Genomic DNA, 23023 nt, shown 5'->3' with positions numbered 1-23023 from the left:
TTGTGTGACTTTTAACTGTCCTGTAGTTTGAGAAGAAATAGAAATGTTTATTAGTCAATTAAAACCATAAACAAAATCACACAATTGAAAAAATACATAAATGGATAAAATGGCGATTTGTCATACAACTAATACAAAAAAACACAATAAGACAGAGGGGTGGGAGGATAGAAGACCCTCTTCAACCTCCTGCTCAATACTTGAATCACAAAAAGAAGAGGGAAAATAATGATACTACGTGATAATGAGTGAGTGAACTGGGGACTGCACCATACTTTAAAATCTGCCCTCACACACAGCAAGCTGTGTCATGCTTCATCATAGGGCTGCTAACACACCTCCGCGCCTGCCCAACGCTGGAGGTGGAGCAATAAGGAGGGGAAGACAATACAACATACAGTGCCAGATCAAGGATGAGAAACTGTGCAGAAAAAGTGATGTAAAACTGGTATCAGGGAGTCCTTAATACAGTTTTAATATTGGGTACCCTGTCCAAAAATAAATAAAGAAAATTGTGGATGCTGGGTTGGGGAGCTTCTAAACGAGACACCAACCGCTCCACTCTGCATAAGTGTCGACATGTTTCAGCCGGCAATTGACAATACTCCGGCTTTCCTCAGGACTCTCACCACTGTGACCCCTAGGTGCTCACCCTCCCTTCTATAAATCCAAAAGTTACGGACATTTGTTGTCCTCTAACGGTCGGAGCATGAGCCTTCTGTTCGTCTAGCTCAGTGGAGAGATCTGCCAAAAATAAATTAAAGAGAAAGAGGGCTGTTTTACACCTAGAGTGGTTTGCACCTTCCTTGATACACACGAGCCATCTCCAATTTTAATCTTGACCCTGGTGTCCGAAAATACCAACCTAATTGCTTGTAGGATGTTCGATGGGATACCCCATCGCTGAAGCTTGGCCCATAATTTGTCCAGGGGGACACCGTCAAAATCTGCTTTGAAGTCTACAAAGCACAGAAAAAGGGGTGTCCTAGTTACTTCTGCTCTGTTCCTGATTAGGCTCAGGGTCATAAGATTGGTTAAAGTACCTTGGTCCCTTTGGAAGCCAGTTTGATTTAGAGGGATTCTTCCATTGTCGTGTGACCAGGATTCCAGATCATAGAGTAGCAACGGTGAAAAATATTTTGACTCTACATCCATCAATGCTGTTAACCTATAATTGCTAGGTGAACATGCCAAACCTTTATTAAAAATGGGATGAAGTATAGAGTATCTCCAGCTGTCAGGAATAACGTTGTTTTCCAAAATGAAATTAAACGGTAACGCTAGAAAGACCGCCCATTGTGAAGAAAGATGTTTAAATAATGCCTGTGGTAGCCCATTTGGGCCGGGGGCACAGTCGGTCCGGGACTTTTTAATGACCTTCTCTACTTCGGCTGCTGTAATTTTCTGCTGTACCAAAGAGATTTTATTAGGACAATATGTACAAACTGAGGGGGTCAAACCGCTTTTGAAGTGTGACTTAATCTACACATTCTGTTTCACTGATACTAGCGTTGTTTGCAGCTGCAGGGCCTTTCACGTTCCTTTTAATTATCTGCCAGAATCTTTTCGAATTGTGCGTTATAGAGGCATATCGTAACTGAGCCCATAATGTTTCTTGTTTTGCAAGTTTATGCCTCCAGATCTCTTTTTTTTTTTTATTTATTTTTTAGCCGTCGTCTTTCATTACGGAGCTGTTTTAGAAGATTCAGGTCTTCTGGATGTTGACATGATTGCTTGAAAAGTCTGCCTGTTTCCTTTCTTATCATTCGAATGTGGATGGGCATACTTGACGATTTACCTTGATCAAGTTGAGTTCCCTTTTTGAGGCTCCCCTCACTGTGGATTGTGGTCATATTATTAGGAAGAGTCTCCTATAAAAATATTGGGTTGAGATCTGATAGAGCTAAGCCCTGTTGTTTTGATTACTTTTTCTTTCTTAGGTCTGTCTTGGCAGCAGAACTGTATATGATCTATTTTTAGCAATTCCTTAAAATACACATAGTGGGCTTTAACTCCACCCATAGGACTATTGCTCTTGGACTTCATGCTGATGCCGGTTTCATTCCACCTCCTATCGAGTACTTAATTTGCAATGCATGAGGGACTATTTTAGTTCTCAATTGTACGCTGAATCATCACACATTGACGTAAAAAAAGATCTATTTTATGCAGAAAGCAATTTTTTGTTTTTCACTTCAGAAGGCTTTTTATGTTTTAATCAAGACACAAAATGCTTTTTGATGCAAATGCTTGTTTTTCAGAATCCTCTTTTCAATGCCAGCAAACGAACAAATCGAGAAGAATACAAAAAGTGTGTCCCTCAATTGTTTTACTAATCGTAAGCTAACGACATACTAAAGAAAGTAGTTACTTTAACATTTTTTAAACTTAATATTTTATGATTTCCTGAATCCCATTGCAGTGCATATTAAATGTGAAAAAAGCATTTGCAAAACACCATTCAAATATGAGAGGGTTTGGTGTTTTTCACATCCATTGTGCACTCTTAGACTAGCCATTTCATACAAAAAGTTTGAAACTGCCCCCAAAGTTACAGTGTATGTGTTCACCACCTTCCCAGTGGACTCGCCCTTCTTTTTCCACCCTTTTCTTAACTCTGATTGTGAACAATCTGCATTCGTTTTTCCACTTCTGGAATAATGTTTGGGTATATATAATCAATAAATCTGATCTGTGAATTAGACTTTGGAACTTAATCCTGGAAATTTCCATGTTTGGTAATTAGGCACAGAGCATTTAGACTTTTCAAAAAAAAGGACACTGAGCCACAGAGATTTTGAAAAAGACAGAGGGAACTACTCCGTATATCACTTACAAGAGTCTCTTTTTCTGCAGGATACTCTCTGGTTCCTCACCTTTATAATATCACCAGGTGCTAGACTGGATCTGGAAGATTTAAGCAGCATTGGTCCGGCATGCCGATATGTGGTGCTGTAGAGTTTTGCATTGATTTAATTGCACCATAGACATGACAGTGGAATGGTATATAAGTGCCACTCCTGTGCAATGATGTCAATAACTTTCTTACGGCGACTTCATACATGTCTCTAGAGGTCACTTCCAAAGTTTCCCTTGTCGGTTGACAAGTTTTTTTCTTAACATTCTGTATTTTTCCAGTGTACATGAAAACTATATCCCCTCTAAAGCTACAGTGTGTAAGCCCTGTAGGGACTGTGGCAACAGATGTTTGTGACCGGTCCTCACACGGTGTGCCGCTGGTGTTTGGCTCGGGCCATAACTCCAAGTCCTGCATGGATTGTACTCCTATGAAACCATAGATGACCACTGCCAATCTGGCAACCTGTTCGGGAGGATCCCCTGTTGCAGCAACTGGCCAGGGTCCTGTGCCCATACCTGTGCAATCTTTACCTTTATGTATGAAGAGTGAGCAGCTGTAGTTAACTGCATTGTATCTGCCTCCCAATGTTGTAGATGTCATCATTGTTGCCTGGCATCCCTCCACAACGTCTGCTGTACAGAGCACACAAAAAAGTTTAGCCTTTATTGGATCAGCATCGCGGGTGTCGCACACTAGGCCACAAACTATCAAATGTCTTATTGCGTGTGTTATCTCTGGCCCAGGAAGGACTTGCAGTGGGTATCATTAAATGTTAGTCAGCCCTTTCATGCTTTTCACATTTGCCGGTTGGTTCGTGCTCAAATGATTGTTTGTGATGAGTTCTTTTTAGGTCTCGCCTGACCCAGCGCATGCGCTGGTCTGGCGAGACTTATTGAGAGGGCTCAAAAAAAGTGCTACCAGGCCAGCCTAGAGCTACAGTGCATGTGCGCGGGCGCGCGCACCGCGTTTTACCGCAATCACTTTCACTTTCGGCCGCACGGCCGCTTTGATGTTTGATCGTGATCGGATCGCGATCACTTTCACTTTCGCGGCCACATGGCCGCTTTGCATAGCCAATAGGTCTCGCTTTTGGGACCTTATAAGTATTTAGTTACGCAAATGTTGCATGGCTAAACACTTATAAGGTCCCAAAGGCGAGACCTATTGGCTATGCCAATGCTTGTTTTAAGGTTTGGTACATTTGACCCACCCCCATCCTTTGTAGATGCCACAGTGGAATCTCAATTTGGTCCTAACTTTTCTCATGTGCTCTCCCTTCAAACTGATGCACAGCTGTCCACTAAGTCTTCTTATGCTGAAGACAGTATTCCTGTGCGTGGTTACTTCTACTCATCATGTGAGTGAACTCCAAGGTCTCTCAGTGTAGCCTCCTTACACCAACTTTTTCCCAAACAAAGTGGTGTTGCGGACTAGGGTAGCCTTTTTGCTTAAGGTTGTAACTCCTCTTCACATTGGGCAATCCATCACTCCCCAACATTCGTTGCTGCGCTTGAAAGAGGAGGGACCCCATCGACTGGACCGCAAGAGAGCCCTTATTTTTTTTTTTTATATCAATCGTACCAAAGACTATCAGGTGGACAATCGCTTTTTTACGGAGCTCTCCAGGGCAAAGAAAGGCAAGGCAGTGGAGAAAAGGAGCTTGTCTTGGTGGATAGTTCTCTGCATTAAGATCTGCTACGCATTGACCAATAAGCCGCCTCCAGAAGCATTGAGGGCCCAATCTGCGAAAGCTGCTACCCGTGCATTGTCAAGCGGTGTGCCTGTTCTGGATATCGGTCTCGACGCAATGTGGGCATCAGTGCACAGGTTCACAGAGCACTACTGCCTTCACAGCCAGGTCTGACTGGAAGGGCATTTTGCCTGTTTGGTCCTGTAGGACTTTTTAAATCTGAGCCATTCCACAGACACACCACTTTGGGAGGTACTGCTTTGGTATCTAATCTAAAGGTGAGAATTCTGCATTTATGAGTAGCATCAGTAGAACAAATTACTTGCCTTCAGTAAGGCGCTTTCCAGTGAATACTCTAGCTAACCTCCGTTTCGCCATTGCCCTCCCACCTCTCCGTTCAGGGAATGGTCTCCTTTCCAATCTAAAAAGATCCCAAACTAGAGATCTTCACACGGGTAACTCTGATTATTGTTGAGCTTCACACCCAAAGGTGCGGATGTAGTCTAGAAAGAAACTGACATTGATGCACATGGGCGACACTTCTATGCAGCTGTTTTGTCACATCTAGGATGCAACATAGCCAATGCTGAGCCACGCAGCACCACCTATTGGTACACAGGAGCAATCCTATGAAATTTTACAAATCCAATCGAGCACCTGGGGATATTCTTGAGCTGAGGAATCTGCAGTTAGAGTATCCACCAGGAAGAGCTTTACAGAAGGCAAGTAACTTGTCACTCTGTATTCTGCTTCTTTCTACATGAACAGCTCAACTGACATGGCTGTGGGCTTGGACTCGTCTTAGTCAAATATATATATTTTAGGTGAGGGGCTGGGTTCTGGCCATAGTAGAGGAAAAAGTCCAGAAGCATAATGAACAGGGCTTTGACAGGCTGGAAATGCAACTTTGACACCTGAAGTTCATAAGAAACTTCTGTTCTGCTACATCAAAGTACACTATATTATAGCATAACATAACCCAGTAATTGTAAAGCGTGAACTAATCACCCGTAAGGGTCTCAAGGTGCAGGGGGCCACTGCGGCCCTTAGACACGTTGAGGGATAGGTGGGAAGTGGACCTCGGGAAGCCCATCCCCGAGTCGACCTGGTCCACGCTGGTGCGGCGGGCCTGGAAGGGAACGCGTAATGCCCGGTTTCAGCTGGTTCAGTTTTTTACACTACACAGGGCGTATCTGACGCCAGTTAAGATATTGCAATATTTTGGGGGTGCACATTCTCAGTGCCCGCGTTGTGGGGGAGATGGGGCTGATTTTCGACATATGTTTTGGTCATGCGCGAAGTTGGGTGACTACGAGGAAGATGTTATTGACTGCCTGAATCAGGTGACAGACCGTAATATTGCCCCGGAAATGGGGGCCTGCCTGTTGCTTTGGTTTACCCACACCAGCCGAACGAAGATTACCAGTAAGTTCTATGACTTAGGGTTGATTATGGCCAAGAGGGAACTAACCATGCATTGGAAATCACGGGTGGGGCCTAGCTTTCTGAGGTGGAGGACGGCGTTTGCGAAATGGGCAGGCGCAGAGGGCACACTCCGGTTGCAACTAGCACTTAGGAGGGATGACGAAAAGGCATTAGCGACGGCCCGTGCATGGGAGGCGGTGGTGGTGGAACTTCAGGGGCTGATGTCTGACACGGGAGGAGAAGGGAGCACATCCGATCGACAGGAGGAAGCGGCAAGTGGGGAGTAGGAGGGGAGCCATGGGGAGAAGTGGACACATGAGACGTGGCTAGAAATGGGGGAAAGCCCGAGTTGCCAGGGAACGGTTTGAGTACCCGTACATGATTCATAGTAATGGGGGGGTCTCATCAGGGGGAGGACAGGCAGAGGGGGGCACACTGACAGGGGTTGAGGGAGGGAGAGGGTGGGGGGAGCCCACGCGGGAAGGGTGACTTTTCTCATGCTCAACGGACTGCAAGGTCAAGTGTAACACCCCCGGTGGAGGGCGGAGGCTGTTGTGGATTTGTATTGCGCTGTTGATACGAAAATAATAAAAATATGTTTAAAAAAAAAGGTGCAGGGGGCCATCGAGGAGATTAAGCGAGCTACTGCCCAGAGTCACATGGTGCTGGGCTGAGCTGCGACCGGGGATCGAACCGTGAGCCCCATGCTTCGAAGTCAGCCGCCCTAGCTGCTGCGCCACATCTCTCCCTCAATATGGTTTAGGATACAAATTTATTTCCTGGTAATATGTTCACAAAATGTTTTGATGATGCATGTACCACAAGCCAACCCCCATAAATATTTGTATCTTGAAAATGTGAAAAAAGTGCAGGATCACAAATAGTTTAGAGGTGCATTGCATTCTGTGAAGCGTACATTTTAAAGTAAGGCTTTAGGAAAATACAAGTTTGGTAAGATCAGAGCAAGCCAAATAGCATTGTCTAATACAGTTTTAACAAAGTGAGTAAACCTCATAATTATGAAGAGAACTCGTGGCATCATTTTTAACATGAACATCAGGTACTAGTCATTAAATCTGCATTGAAAATGTAGTTTGACATATAACCCCTTGAAGTAGAGTGTGAAGGTAAAGAAAGGAGGATTAGGGCTGAACAATCTCAAGATGAAGACTGAAGAGGCAGAGTGGAGTGGCTATGTAACTGGAAAATGAGTTGTTGTGATTTTTTGTTTCAAGGCAAGTGACAGCACCCTCGGAAATACATGAGGTGGGACCAGCCTTCGATGTGCCAGGTTGAGCATGAAGTGCATCACTTTGTAGGGAGTACCTTTCAGGTTCTGGGCCATATACCTTGGAAACCACTCCCTGTCCCATCTCCTTTAACTTTCTGAGTTTCTGCTTTTCCTGAAAAGTACACCTGTTCTGTTAATATTTTTGTCTAATGGGTATTGATAGTTTCTGCTTGTCTTGTTCTAGCACCAAGATGCCCTCGGGTGAATTCTTGTGCTTTATATTGAATATTAAATAAATTCACAGAAATGAGACCAAAGATTGTAGCACCCCAGGGACATAAACCAGTTCGGGACACCAATATGGATGAGGATGAGCATAAATCCCCTTACATCAGAAGATAGACCAACAAGGCCCTTGGCTTATCGTGGACAGTGGGCAGCAAGGGTAAGAGAAGTTCAGAATAGGGTCTGGCAAAAAGGAATGTCGAGTTCCTAAAAGAATGGTAGTAGTAGGGAAAAGATACATAAATCTTTTTTAAATATGGAGGATGCATGGACTTTGACAGGTTTAGAGGTCAGATGGGGCAGAGTGTAAGCACAGTCAGGTCATACAAGCGTCACTTGTTAAGGGAAAATAAAAGGCTCCGCATGGACAGATGCTTCACCCTAGAGAAAATGATGTTCAAGGCATGTGTGGATGTAGAGGAACATTCTGTGCATACTCCTGCCATCTAGTGTTGGGCCCAGATGTATGCAAGTTGTTTTTCTTCAAATTAGTCTTTTGAGTCACAAGGTACTGTGCCTCCCCTTCTTGCTGGTAATGTGCATGGTCTTCGTCTCCATTGTTAGATTGTTTTCCTTCTGCCATCTGGTGGTTCAAATGTGTGCTCCAGTTCAACACCATCACTGTGTTCTGTTTGGCCTACACTGGTACCGTCCCTCCATCGGTATTATTTCTGGATCACGTTCCTGTTTTCTCTTTGTCTCGGGTCGACGACTCCAGCTTCGACTTGTCGACGTTCGGGTCAACCTCAGCCCCATGTGGGCCTTCGCCCTTCAGGTCTCCTTCAGTCTCCCAACCGGGTCTCTCCACCATGCCTCCATGGTGATGAAACGAATGCCCTTTTACTACTGTCCCCGCTGCCACGTGAAATACCCTCGGACCAACCGCCATCGGGTCTATAATTTGTACCAGTCTCCCAACCACAACGAGGTTGCTTGTGCCACCTGTTGCTTTTTCCACTCCAAGAAGACCCCCTGAGACTGTCTGGCTCAACATCTTGAGATGACACGTAAGAGCAGAGATGAAACCCTGGACCTCTTGGGCCCGAGGACATTGAGGGGAGCACCACACACAACTGTTGGCCAAAGACATGGAAGCTTTCTCCCACGGTGTCAGTTGTGGCTCCCATCTGGAGATTGACAGCCAGCCAGCAATGAGTGCAGGTCCTCCCTGTCTCTCCCCCCCCCCCCCACCCCCCCCCCCCCCACTGCTCACAAACTGAGCAACCCCTTGTCCAGTTTCTCTGGAGCACTACCACTGACTTCAGGCCATGGTCGGCATTGACCAACACCTTCGGACTTAACGACCAGCTCTGGCTCGGTACTGAAGAAACCATCAGGCTGACTTCTTCGGGCTGTCCGTGCCCACCTTGGAGCCGACCCGGCCTTCGAAGCCAACACCTTTGACGTTGAAATCGGCGTCAGGCCAATAGCCTCGGTGCCGACCACAAAGACTGGCCTTGGCTCGAATACTGTCGAGCCGATCCTCTATAAACTCCAAGAGGAGATTGCCGCCCAATAAAAATAATTGGTAATACATACCCACACAGGGTGGATTTGCGACGCCCTCTGGAGCCTGCCGCCCAACTGTCCAAACTTCAGCTGTCGTTTTTGTTGTGTGTCGATTTAGATACCGTATATAGGTTTCCCGATTTATGTCCTTATATAGGCACAATTCGCATTGCCCTATTTAGGCATAGAAATCCTACCTTTATTTAGGCATTAATCATGCTAACCAAATACAGGCATGGCCACCTACATCGGTTCATCTACGTTACGAGTTCTTGGAAAACCAGACTCTTAAGCCTTTAGGACTTCCCCTTGCTTGGATATTGATTTCTCCAAGAACTCATTTATTATGCATGAACATCTATTCCTTAGGGGTTCATACATGACGTTCTTCTGCCCGACTTTTACGTCAATACTGGTATTCCTAAACACCTTCAAGGTATAAATATACCTTCACTTACCATGGCAAACCACGGTTCGGCTGCCTACTTGCACGACGCGGCTCGCTCAGCCATGTGCCTGTCACTCTCCCACCACCTCACCCTGCTCCACAGTGCTCCCCTTCACCACCCACCTCTCCTGGTGACCCCTTGCCTATACACCTCAAGGGCCATCTCATCTCACTCAGATTGAGCATTCGAGTCAACCTCAGCCCCTACCTCTCCAGGGTCACCTCAGGCCTCATTGTCATACATGTGCATCCCTATGTTGTGAAAGGAGAAGCTATTAATAAGTTATGTAATCATTGATACGATAATGGTTATGTTTGAGACAAAGAAAGATCGCTTTGCTTAGTGTTTATGGCTTTTAAAAACGTACTTCCATCAAAGGAAGTGCCACGGATTCCTGTCGGTGGCACACGTATACTGTGGCAGTGAGGTGTGATCAGTGGTGTTGAAGGGTAGATCAAAATCTCAGCCTGTCCTTGATCCCTTATGAATGACTGTGTATTCTGTTACACAGTATTGGGGGAATTAATATTAGAAGTCACTGAAGAGATCATTTCATTACAGAGGTACAGCTATTTGCTTTGGGACGGTCTGAGTACTTTGCCTCTAATTAGATCTAGAATTGATGAAAATCTCTCAAGTCTTTCTTTCGAGTGGTGCGATGATGGCATGCTTGAATACTAGATGAATGACACAGGGAGTGAAACAAGGACTTGTTTTCAGACTGAGAGCCTTGCTATTACATATGAAGGGGTATCTACTTGAGGGAGGACAGTACGTTAATTTTGTATCATCGACTACGGGTATGATCATTGAAATATAAGTACAGCAGTTGAAGTGTCTTCTAGTGGCATCCCCTTGTTCTGTAATTTTGCTTCAAGTTTTGACCATCTGGAAGTTATCTATTAGCCACTGATTTGTTGATTTAAGCTTAATCGCTTGAAAGGGAGGACTGGACAGCGTCTGCTGCATATGATTGCACTTGTTCTCCCATTGTTACAATTTAGAGAACTATATGACTCTAAAGAATTGTTCTATCTGTATATGCCCTGACCAGTCACAACTGGAATTTACTGTTTCTGTACCTACCAATGTTTAAAATAACAAAAGGCAAATAAAATGTGTTGGGGGAAAAACATTACCTTTGTGCACCATGTCATCTTTCTGTCGCTAATCATTTTCCTGTGTTTATATTGGAACTACTGTTGATATGTTCTATAAGACAGGGGAGTGGGGAGGGAGGGGGGGGGATCCAGTTTCTTACTATTCCAGCTACCACTTTATCTTTGGAACTTGGCCATATAATCTATAGTGCTGTTTCCCATCTAATAGGAATCCGGTGATCCTTTAAGCTTGTGGAGGGTGCTAAGGAAGGCTTGCACCAGAAATCTTTCAAAACTGCCTTTTACACTGCAGTCACATCAGACAGATTGATGGTAGAGATCCAGGCTATTCTGTTTCTGATATGCAGTTTTCCACCTGGATGTGTGGAAATTTAACTTAATTCCACTTGTTGGTGTTTAAGTCTTTCTCTTTTTCCATCGTCACCAGCCCCTTGTATCTTTGTGCCATTTTGTCATTCCTTTGTATCAAACTGGTACCTTGCCAGGGTTTGTCGGTACATATCCTGATACAAGGCTGATGGGCCTGAAATTTCTGTTGGTAGAATGTTGGTCCACTTATTTGGTGTACTTGGTGCTATAAGTACAGTGGTTTAAAAGCGAAGCAATGCAAGTCTATATGTTGATGTAGAAGCAGGAGGGCTAAGATAGAACACCCATGATTTAAGATGCAATATCAGCCTTCCTGATGGGTTTTGAAACTATTGCAGTTTCCTTTGGAGTAATTTTGTTGGTTCTAGGTAGGATACATGCACATTGCTGGCCCAATGATACAGGGTCACTATTTTAGGAGGAGGCACTTTAGTAGAGGGAAGTTCTTTATGCTAATACATCCTCTTCAGCCTCGATGACAGACTTTCACCAGAGAGAGTTTCACACTGGCGGTAGTCTCTGCTAATCCTCATTGGCATTGTGCAACATTAAGTAGTGGGCAGAAGCTACAAGCTTATTGCATAATCCATTCCACACCGTCTTGTCCTGCTTCCAAGCGGTAATATTAGACTTTTTGAGAGCATTGAGCCGTTGATGAGTTTTGTTTCATGGTTATCTCTTACTTTTATCTTTTATACCATTTAGAATCCAAGATGGATTTCTCATTTTTCGATGGTGGAAAATGTACAATCCAAAGCAGAAACAACATGGTAAGCTTCTACACGTTTTTTGCATTAATTTAATTATTTTTAACTGTTGGCCTTTGAGTAATACAGCTGACATGTTAAAGGGTGTTTTTTCTGAAGGACATTTATTAATTTGAAAATCTCTTTGTATTTCAATGTAAAAAAAAATGTGTGTGTGTGTGTGTGTATATATATATATATATATATATATATATATATATATATATATATTATTTTTTTTTTTTCAGTTGATGTTTGGTCCTTAATTTAATTTACTGGTGAACAGACTGGATAAGGAAACTGTGCTGCTGTTCATTAGTAACAATGAGAAAGGTTATGTGGAATGTGCCATTATGAGACTTGTATCAAGAACAAATATCAAAAACTTTTTTCAAACTTGTTACATGTAACATCATCTACATGTTTGTGTATATCCTTTCATGTCTTAATAGAGTGTTTTAAAATGTACAAGACTTCATCCTACTCCATCCATAATCTCCTTTTGATGGTACGCTTGTGATTGACATCTGTTGCATATATTGAACAGATAGAGCATAGGAAGGCAGTCATGCCAGCCCAGTGACCTTTTCTCTACATGTGCTCTTAGAAAGCACTAATCTAAGATTGGAACTTTTTTCTTAGTTAGGATTTTTCAGAAACCTCTGATGTGAGTAGTTTTAGGAATGGAACCTATTAATTATTAATATTTACAGAAACCAAAAATTCCCAAGGTTTTATGAAAACCCACCAATGTCTTTATTTTTTATTTTTACCACCATCTGTACCATAAACATTTTAGAAGTGAGGTGATGTGCATGCTGCACAGACAGATAACAGAGCAGCAAGTCCACTTAATCAACAATCCAAGATCCATAAAACACCATTTTTACTAACAAAATGCATAGGAGGACTCGAGTAATGATGCTACCTGCATAATCTATTCTAAATGTTATGAAGTATGGTGCTTGCTGTCTGGCAGGTGGCAGTGCAACGAGGCTTATGGCTCAAAAACCAGGATCCACAAAACCCATTTCTATTTCAAAATCTTTTTATTGATTTTTGTATCAGAACAGCAAAATTGCAATTGCGTCAAGCAGTATTCCTAGGCCAAGAGTGACAGATATTGTAATTAACATACACAGCTTGTTTCGAAGGTCTTAGCCTCTCTAAACCTCTTACATTTATGTCCCGCCCTGATCCTCCCCCAAATGCAAATGTGAATCATACCTCAGGTAAGTTCAGAGGTGGGACATCCGCCAAATAATACTTGCGCTCATTGTCCAACCGAAAAAGAAAAAAAAAAGAAAAACAATATACAATCAAAGAACAACATGTGCATCACGGTGGTTACGCAACAAATCTAATCGGTAGGTGGTGGAGTGGAGTGGCGTGATTGGAATCATAAGTCTCCCTCCCCTATAGCCCTTTGTGCACAAGACTATCACCCCCCCTATATATGGAAGAGATGGAGCGCCCTTAATCTGGGGCCACAAGCCAGCAGTGGCAGACCTTCTGATATGTACGCTACCAGCGGGGACCAAATGTACTCTAATCCCTTTCGTACATCCTCCGCTATATCTGTCAGTCGCTCCAATGCTAGAACTCGCCAGGTAAGAGATGGGGCCTCCGCTTTCTTCCAGGCGGCCGCTACTGCCATTTTGGCGGCCCCCAAGCACAGCCACATAATTGATCGGTCCCCATGCGTTTGACGCTTCAGGATAGGGTCCCGGATCCCTAGGAGGGTATGATCTACAGTGTCTGGAATCAGATAGCCTAAAACCAGTTTGATTTGGGCGAGGATCTCTTTCCAGAACTGTTGGATAAAAGGGCAATCCCACCAGATGTGGCGGAAGTCTCCTAGTAGCCCACAGCCCCTCCAGCGTCTATCCGTAGTGTAATACGCTCCTAGGGCCAAGTTGGCGCATATAAAACTGCGAATAATGATAATAATTAAAAGCAACATGTATCTGAAATGAACATCAGTTGCACCATAAACCGTGTCAACTAAGCAGATCGCCTGAGTTCCCGAAATGTTCAGCATCGGTGGAAGGTCACCCCAAGGTCAGAAATTTCTCGTGTATATCCCATTGGTATCTAAGTTGGACACACAGGCTTCTACGTAGAACCCATTAGAAACAGGCGCTACCCCTTGAACTGCCAGTACCGTGGGTCAAGCGTTAAATGTAAATAACATTGTCTCACTGCCGTATGTTTAACTTACATATTTGCGAACATATTCTGTTAACCTTGAAAGGAACATAAATAAAAAGTTTGATAATTGAATAAGTGTATTTTTGAAAACAGGATAAACTTATACACAAAACTCCTTACTGTGAACATGTTACACTTGCAAGCAAAGTACATAATAACGCAAGTGCGGGCAAAATAAGGTAGACAACCAATACGAGCTAAAATAGTTATGCTTGGTACAAAAATCAAACAGATAGAACAATTTAACAACTGAACCTAGAACTTACCCCTGCGAAAACGTCCTAAATAGTTGCCCCAAGAGACTGCTCTGAAGTTCAAGATAGGCTGGGAGCATCAGGATTAGTCAATAGGGAACTGAGGGGTGCCAGAGCAGAATTCAGTAGGGAAGTATGGGAAAAAACAAAAAAACGATTTTATAAGAAATGTTTGTCCTTTAGAAAATTAAAAATTAGGAGCAATCAGATAAAATGGGATAGAATGTCAACAATGTGAAATGAAAGATATCAGATTGATATAGAAAAAGATAACTGATGGTGTTATGTCACAGGAATCCAAGTTCCCCTCAAGTTGTACAAGTGATGAAGTAGGCACTAAGTCTGTCAGTCGGTTACGTGATAGTTTTATCAGCTGAAACCATACTTCACGAAGTAGTCACTGTCATATCACTGCCAAAACTATTGGCCATGGCTACAGAGTAGGGTGACACTTTCTCCCTACCTTTGCCACTGGGGCACCTCTTTTGGCTCCCATTTATAAAGGAGTAGACATAGAAATTTTCCAGGAATAATGCTACTTAGGCATTTGTATAGCCAAAACATTGTCTGTCACGTCTGATATTTTTGAATAATTTAAACCTTTCATGTAAGTTACTTGAGGTGCTACTCTTAACCTGATTTTCAAAGGAGGAAGGTCAGAATTTTCTCGCCATTTTACTCCCACATTTGGAGCAAACAAAATCTGCACCAGCCGTAGTTTTTCTGGGCAACTTTAATGATTTAAATTTGCACAGGTAAAATTTCTACCGGATGCAAGGTTCAATATGTGTACATATATCAAAGCCGAGAACCTCCTTCTCTTACATCCCCAGTTAACACTTTGGAGACGTATTTATGCCTGCATTTGAAGACTAGAACACATTTGTGTGCATATCATTTTGGGTAACTAATTACCAGTGGGATAATAGTAGTTTGCCTACATTTTTCAGGCTACCTTACCAAGGGATACCTTGAATTCTGCCCTAACCATTAACTTCTGTATATAGCAGTTTTGTCATATTGGGGTAACTGTATGGCCATAGCTATGGATGGTGGAGCAGGTGCAGTGGCACCGGGGCACACGTGTATTCTGTGCCTTCTCCACCCACTTATTTAACTGTATTTCACTTGATAAAGGTGGTATGGGGTTTGAGTCTCCATTCTTGCCGTAGGGCCTATGGCATCACTGTTAGGGAGCTGCTGGATATGAAAGTTCACCTTGCAAATGTAAAATTCCACCATTTCTGCTTTGATTCAGGATGAGCATTTTATATTTGAGAAGCCATTAGTTTGTGTAGTTAATTTGATAATCTGTACACAAAATGGTCTTTCAATCATACACAAAGTCGTTTATCAAGCCTTAATGAGACAGTGGCTGCTCATATGTTTCAAAGTTGTGTATTTCTGTGGGTTGCCAATTTCCCTTTTGTTTTTTAGGTCAAGCATTTGAGACCTCTTGTATATACTTTAGTATATACTTATATGTGTATGTACTTTGTGGGCTATGGTGATCAGCCAAAGGACTTGTCTGCTTCCACTTAGGGACTTATTTTCTGTTCAACTTCTTCTTCTATTTAACTGTCTTAATAGAAAAGGACCAGTAGAGGTCACTAAAATACCAGAATTGCTTTCTGCTGAGGGACTTGCTTTTTTAAAATTGATCTGACAACTGCTTCTATTTAACTTTCTTGATAAAAAACGACAAGCAGAGGTCAGTAAAATACCAGATTCACTAGATTCCATTCCATAGAAATTGTCTTCCACGTGCACTCGTAGACAATAATATTTTTTTCAAATCTTGTATTTTCAGTGATATGACCACCGAAAGCCCTGATTTTATATTAAAAACAGAGCTTTAGGCTATACCATTTCCTGCTGATAGGCAATATTTCTCTCCATGTCTTCCCATACCTGGCGTGTCACGAAGTTTGGTGCTTACTTTCCCTCCATGTTAAAGAATAGTAGATATTTCAGCACCCAGGTTAATTTGCTGCATAGCTAAACACATAAAAGGTCCCAAAGGCGAGACCGATTGCATTGCAAATGCTTGTTGTTAAAGGGGGAGCATGCTAGTATAAGTCGATAATGGGCCTACCCTGATGCTTTAATCTTAATCTTTTAATACTTCCTGAACAAGGTATTTAATTAGTCCTGGTTATTTAATAATCCGTTTTTGGGTATACCTCTTCTTTTTTATTTTAAACTCTGTGTCCCAAATTGTATGCAGCGATAGTCGGAAAGACAGACTTGTCCAGTTGAATGATATCCATCCATGGTTTTAAAGTCTTTTAATTGGTCAATGTGCATTATTTAATTTATTCATTTTAGTGACTTACCAGAACCGTCGTAGGCTGAAAATAAAATAGTAACCAGGGCGACATGTGGACCCCTTAGAAGCCCTTACTAGGGGCCTCTGTCTGAGGTTTTTGTCTCCCTGGTCTTGAACGCAGCATTAGGGCCGTATTTTACCAATGAGATGCACTATATTAGCAGCTGATTATGATATTTATATTGGTATAGTATGTGAATATGTCTGAAGAAGTTTTTATGTATTGAGCATGTTTTTGTATTGTGCACTTTTATGCTTCTCCGAACATGGAATAAAGTTTATTTGACTGACTGGCTCTCGGTACCTCGGTTTCCCGGTGAACCTACAAGCGTCATATATATATATCCCCAACCAGAAGGGTCCCGTGGACATAACGGTATATAGCTTTAAAAAATCTACCATGGTTAGTTCAACTAAATTTCAATTTTCTTTTATTTCAACTGTTAGTTTTCATAGGAAAAACTTGGAGGATCTACACAAATGACCCCTTGCTGAATTCATAATTTTGTGTACTTTTCAGAAAGTATAGCTATCTGGGATCCATTATTGGTTTCATACCCATTTCTACCCCTAACTGGAAGGAGGTTGAAAGCACAAAACATAGTAAAAATAGGTTATATGCCAGTAAAATGTCAAAACTGTTTTTCTGACAAGTCCTCCTGTTCCTGAAAGCTGGGAAGATGGATATTTAAGCACCACAAACGCTTCAATGATACCATTTGCTGGGAAAAAAACAATGTTGCCGTATTTTGCCTAATTTCACAATTCCCTCCAGGGGAATCCGCATGCCTGGGTACCTTTAGAATCCTCAGCATGTTGGAAGAAAAGGACGCCAATTTGGGATGGATACCATGGTTGACAAAAAGTTATGGGGGCCTAGGCGCGAACTACCCCAAATAGCCAAAACATGGTGTGGTACGGGGGAGGAGGGAGGCCTAGCAGCGAAAGGGTTAAGGAATTGTAATTCACTCCTGATCTCCCACAAGGGTCTGAAGACCTTGCTATTTTAGCCTACTGCATTGAACCACTTATCTGTATTCTGTTCTGTGCCGGCAAAGCCTTTGGGGTAGCTGTTCACACTACAAGTTGCATAATAATAATAATAATAGTAATAATACTAATTCAGGAGTGATAAGCAGAAGGGTGTGCAAGTTCTTAATGTTTTTTAAATATTATTTTGGGGGGGATTGTGGCTTAAGGAAATCTTAGAAGAGTAGAACTCCCTGCATTTGTTAGTCAGAGGTTTAATTGTAGGCATGCAGAGTACACTTGTATGCTAACATATCATAATTACGAGAGCACCGGCGCTAAATACTTTTGGCAAATTTAGTTTGAACATTCTTCTTAAGGCTGTTGAACCACGGGGCAGTTTTGGGACAGTAGTGACAGATTTGTTCCTGAGTCGAGGTTGAAGGTGTGCTCAATTGATTGAGGCTAAGGGGCACATTGCAATAAATTGTTAAAAAAAAAAAGATAGTTTTTGTTTTTTTTTGGGACCTGTTGCGTCCCTGGGAGGCTGCTTTCTCACTTTGCAAGGTGACTGACAAAATCGATAACCATAATAACAGTACTCTTACTATATCACTGGGTATAAATAGAGGTTGACATTCAGGCAATCGTCAGGCCAGGTAAGATCGAGGGTTTGACATTTTGTATGAATGAGGCCTCAAAAACATTGTTTCAATTACAAAGTTGTCGGAGATGTACTGAAGTAGTTTTGCAAGTAAAATGTAAAGGTTTGATGCTCGAGAAGAACAACCAGCTCTGTCTGTGGGCCTGCTTACAACAGATCGTCTTGACTTATCCTTTTAGATCCGAAGGCAGAAACCAGATTGTACATCACACTGAATGACTTTGAGTTCCATGTTTACAATCGGTCTCATATGTATGCACACCTGCAAGAACTGTTTGGCTTGGATCCAACAATATATCCATCAAAAAGAGAGGATGACAATGTACGAGAAAATGGAAACGAAAAATCAGAAACCAATCTTGAAAGGTAAGGATTTTGCTTTTATTTTTCAAAGCAAATGGCTATATTTTGGTATGAGTGTCTGCCTTTTGAAATGTGATGACCATGCTGCTTACACCTCCTATATCTCGCCATGGGGCTGCTTTGTATATACATTTATTATCTACCCTTAACATGACTTAATCCTATAATGCTCAAGTTTCTTCTGAGGCACAATTATAGGCAATTAGTAGGGGTGGGTGGAATTTGCGAAATCCACTTTCGCAAATTATCGCGAAAATGTTAAAATTATCGCAAACACGCAAAAATATCGCGAAGATGCGGAAGTTTTTTTCCCGCATGTTCGCGAGATTTTCTGCATGGTTGCGGCTCGCCAACTTACCCATGTGGTTGCTCGCGGGCGCGGCCATCTTGTTTTCAGTTGTCTCGCGGTGCATGATCGCGAGAAGAAAGACGTGATCGCGCGACGCATGAAGTCACTACGGGCGCGAACTGTCGCGAGACATCGCAAATGGCTAAAAACAATACAACATCTCATCGAGAACGCGACCGGATCAAGAAAACTTGTCGGCGAACGCAGGGATTCAGGTAAGGCGATTGCGCGAGAATGTATTATTTTACAGCGCGAGCAAGAAACAAATTATCGCCAAGCTGCGGAATGCGGAAATGTTGACATTTTCGCGCTTTCCGCGGAACGCGAAAATGTCAAATTATCGCAATTTCCGCGAACGGAATGAAATTTTAGCCCAGGTCTAGCAATTAGCACTAGAATCAAGAACTCGGTGGTGCATTCGCTACTCAGCTGGGTGCCCCCTCTTAAACTTCAGCCTGTAGTACTTTTTGCTTTTGTTTGTTGTTAGGAAGTGGTTTAGCTAACCCATGTGGGCTGCTAATACAGTTTGTGTGCAGGTCTTAGTCAGGTTTGGCTTCTCCATATATATAGTTTCAGCTGAAGTGTAGAAAAGTGCCCCTTTTTGACACGGTCAACCCCACTTTTTGCCTGGTACAGCATGTGATTTTGACAGGAAGTGCCCTGGGTTCCTGCTATCCAGGTTCCCCAGTGCCAGATCTCTTTCCCCAAAACTGTACAATTGTGTCCCCAATTGGCAATACCTTTATCACCCTCTGCAAGCCTCTAGTAGATGGTGCCCCCTGGTACTTAGGGCCTGGGGGTACTAAAGAGGGTCCCTAAGATCTGCAGCATAAATTGGGCTACCCTAAGGGACCCCTCACCAAACCTATGCAGGGCTGCCAATACAGGCTGCTTGTTTTGGTGCAGACAAAAGTGAAAGCATGACATGTCGCACATCCCTGTGTTTCATGTCCCCTAACATTGCATATAGTTCTTGTAAGTCACCCCTGCATATGGCCTTACAACCCAAAGACAGGGTGCGTAATATTACATGGGAGGGCATACCTGCATGAGCCCCTGTGCTTCTCAGTTCCATTGCTGCCAGTACAAGTGGTCAGGGAAGCCTTTTTAATTAATGTGCTGGACACTGGTGAAATAGAGTTTCCCCAGCTATATGATGGCTTCACTGAAAATAGGGATGTTTAGTATCAAACATTTTGTATTCACAAACCCACCCTGATTACAGTGGTGGATTTGGGAATACATGCACCCAGAGGGCACCTTATAGGTGCCCTCCGAAAACCTACCAGCCTCTGGTGTGTTGGCTGACTGGTCTCAGCCCGCCTGCCACCAGAGACCGATTTCTGACCTCCTAGAGTTAGGGCCTTTGCTCTCAGGTGGTCAGAAACAAAGCCTGCACTGGAAGAGGGTGTTCACATCCCCTCCCTCAGGGTGACCTCTAATTAGCATTCCTAGGCAGGGGATCTTCAAAGAAGCCACCAACTTTGAAATGCGAATCTGGCTCCCCTTACAGGAGAGGAAGCAGACTACCTGTGTTCAGGGCCATTTAGCACATGGACAGGTGGGAACATTTGTCAGTCAGGTAGGCGTGGCAACCCCCAGCCTAGTACCACCCCTAAGTTGAAGTGGACACGATTTTTCAGAGCTAGCCATCTATGTAATAGAAAACTTAGGATTTCTGGTTATGGTTTATGGTTATGCCCACTTCCCACAGGAAGTGGTCATAGAGGGGGTGTAGTGACCTCAAGTGTAAGTAGCCCATTGGCTACTACCCTACACTCCTAACATTCCTTAATTCAGTATTTAGAGGAGCCCCTGGCACCAGAGAAACCGATCCTCCCGACCTGAAAGAAGAAGATGGATGTGAAGAGTCTCTAAGCAAGTACAGAAGACCCAGCAACTGACCTGGTGCCCACCCTGCTGGCTTCGACAATTGCACCAAAAGATGACTTGTCCTGCAGTTGCTGAGTCCCCAAAGCCAATGAGACCCACCAGCACTTCACTCAGGAACCAAGAACTCCTGAGAAGTAGCAACCCTTCCGCCCTGCTTCCCTGCAGGCATCCAAAGACTCCTGAGAGGACTTTGTGACCGCAGAATCCCGACACTTGAAAACACCACTGCACCTGTCACTCCAAGCCCGAGTTGAAGTGGACTAGCGGTGTCATTGTGTTTCCCCAGCCCTCCAGAGACCGAGTCCACTGTGGTTTCGACCCCAGTGAACTCTGACGCACCTGTCACCCCTGGGCCATGTAGAAGAGGGCCAGAGGTGTCCCTACATCACCGAACATCGTGGGGCCTGAGCCCCACTGTTGGTTCAGCCCGACTGACCTCCCAGTCCCAGCCTTTAGCCTCTTTACGCGAAGGCTAATCCCCATAGAGTAACATTGGGCACCCAATGCTGTTTTACACCCCTGCACCCGGCTGCATTGTGCTGCTGGTGGTGTTCTGCTAGCGCTGCCTTGGACCTTGCTCACCACTCACCTTAACTCCTGCACCCTCCTCGACCAAGGCCACACCGCGGCCCTGATGCTACTTGACCACTCCGCAGCCTTCAACACCATCTCCCACCGCACACTCGCCGCTTGACTCCATGATGCTTGCATACAGGGAACTGCCCTCAAATAGCTCTGCTCCTTCCTCACCGGCAGAACCCAAAGAATCAGACTGCCACCCTTCCTCTCCGAACCCACAGAGATCAACTGTGGAGTACCTCAAGGATTGTCACTCAGCCCTACTCTCTTCAACATCTACATGGCCCCCCTCACCGCCATCGTTGGACAGCACGGACTCAACATAGTCTCCTATGCCAACGACACCCAGCTCATCCTCTCCCAAACCAAGGATATCGTTGCCACCAGACTCCGCTTCCAGGAAGGAATGAAGGACGTTGCATCCTGGATGAGCAGCAGCTGGCTGAAGACTCGGAGAAGACAGAGATCCTCATTCTCAGACCCTCCCCCACCGCATGGGAAAACACCAGGTGGCCAACCGTCCTCGGCAGCCCGCCCCCCCCCACCGTCCATGCCCGGAACTTTGACATCGTACTCAACTCCTGCCTCTCCATCACCTGCTTCAACACCCTCCACATCCTTCACAAGACCTGCAAATGGATCACCCCCGAATCAAGAAAGACTGTCTCTCATAGCCAGCAGACTGGACTACGGATATGCGCTCTATGCCGGAATCAACAAGTCTCTGCTCTGTAAACTCCAGACCATACAGAACGCCGCAGCCAGACTCTTCCTCTGCATCCCTCGACAAGAACACATCACCCAACACCTGCGAGGCCTTCACTGGTTCTTTGTCGAGAAGAGAGTTAACTTCAAGAGACTCATCCACGCCTGCAAATGCCCCCACAACACCAGACTCCAATACCTCAACGAGAGAATCTCCTTCCATGTACCCAAGAGAAACCTCCAATCCGACGACCTCGCCCTTGCCGAAATCCCACGGATCTGCAGCCAAGACCTGGAACGAGCTCCCGATAGACATCAGACTTGCCCCCTCTCTGCACATCTTCAGGAAGACCCTCAAGACCTGGCTCTTCGACTGACTGGAGCTGCTTACCCCCTGCATTCCCCACGCACCTTTAGGCCAATTGAAAAATGTACTTACCCGAATGAATTGCTTCTGGTGCCTATACATATATAAATGAGTTATTTCTCATTTATTGACTGTGTGTGTATTTGCAGATGTTTTGCACTCCTGTATGAAAAGCCCAAGGCTGCTCGACTCACCCCATCTCCACCCCCCCCAATAGAAGTGCACCTTGGGATTGCTAGAGCAAGCCTCTGTCCACTTATAAAGGAACCCCTTGGGCTCTTGACACAATATCTCATTTTGATATGCCCTATAAAGACCCAGCTTCCTACATGCGTTTTTCAGCAGAAAATACGTTTTGTCCTTTTTTTTTATTGGTACAAGTTTTGAGTAACCCAAAGAAAAAAAGGTAGCCTTTATAATTTGAGTTCACAACAAATGTAAATTGAAGTGTTCAGTATGGGAGGGAAAGGGACCAGGGACACAGGTGGGTGTTTCAGGTAGAGGAAAGCAAGAAACTATTTAGAAGCAATAAAGAAATACTAGGAACATTGATTTTGTTTAGAAATATGTCAGTCTAGTAGAGCAGGGAATATTTAAGAGAAGGGATCATATATCTCAATAAAAGAAGATGCCTTTGCAGTTCAGTGAGTTATCT

The 23023-nt window shown here is 43.9% G+C and overlaps 1 protein-coding gene across 12 annotated transcripts in view; it reads left to right on the top strand.

Annotated features, from left to right (window-relative positions):
- The window catches only part of BLTP1 (bridge-like lipid transfer protein family member 1), a 1988102-nt gene that overhangs the window by 107057 nt on the left and 1858022 nt on the right, over window positions 1–23023 (top strand). For all 12 annotated transcript variants that reach the window (XM_085641559.1, XM_085641555.1, XM_085641564.1 and 9 more), the window contains 2 exons: window positions 11645–11709; window positions 18292–18478. In XM_085641559.1, coding sequence (XP_085497685.1) covers window positions 11645–11709; window positions 18292–18478 — 252 coding nt within the window. The remainder of the gene's footprint in view (window positions 1–11644; window positions 11710–18291; window positions 18479–23023) is intronic.

The sequence above is a fragment of the Triturus cristatus genome, chromosome 2_2, assembly GCF_964204655.1.
Source record: "Triturus cristatus chromosome 2_2, aTriCri1.1, whole genome shotgun sequence".
NCBI lineage: Eukaryota > Metazoa > Chordata > Amphibia > Caudata > Salamandridae > Triturus > Triturus cristatus.
The sequence above is the reverse complement of the archived record's forward strand: the minus strand, read 5'-3'. Positions and strand labels throughout refer to the sequence as shown.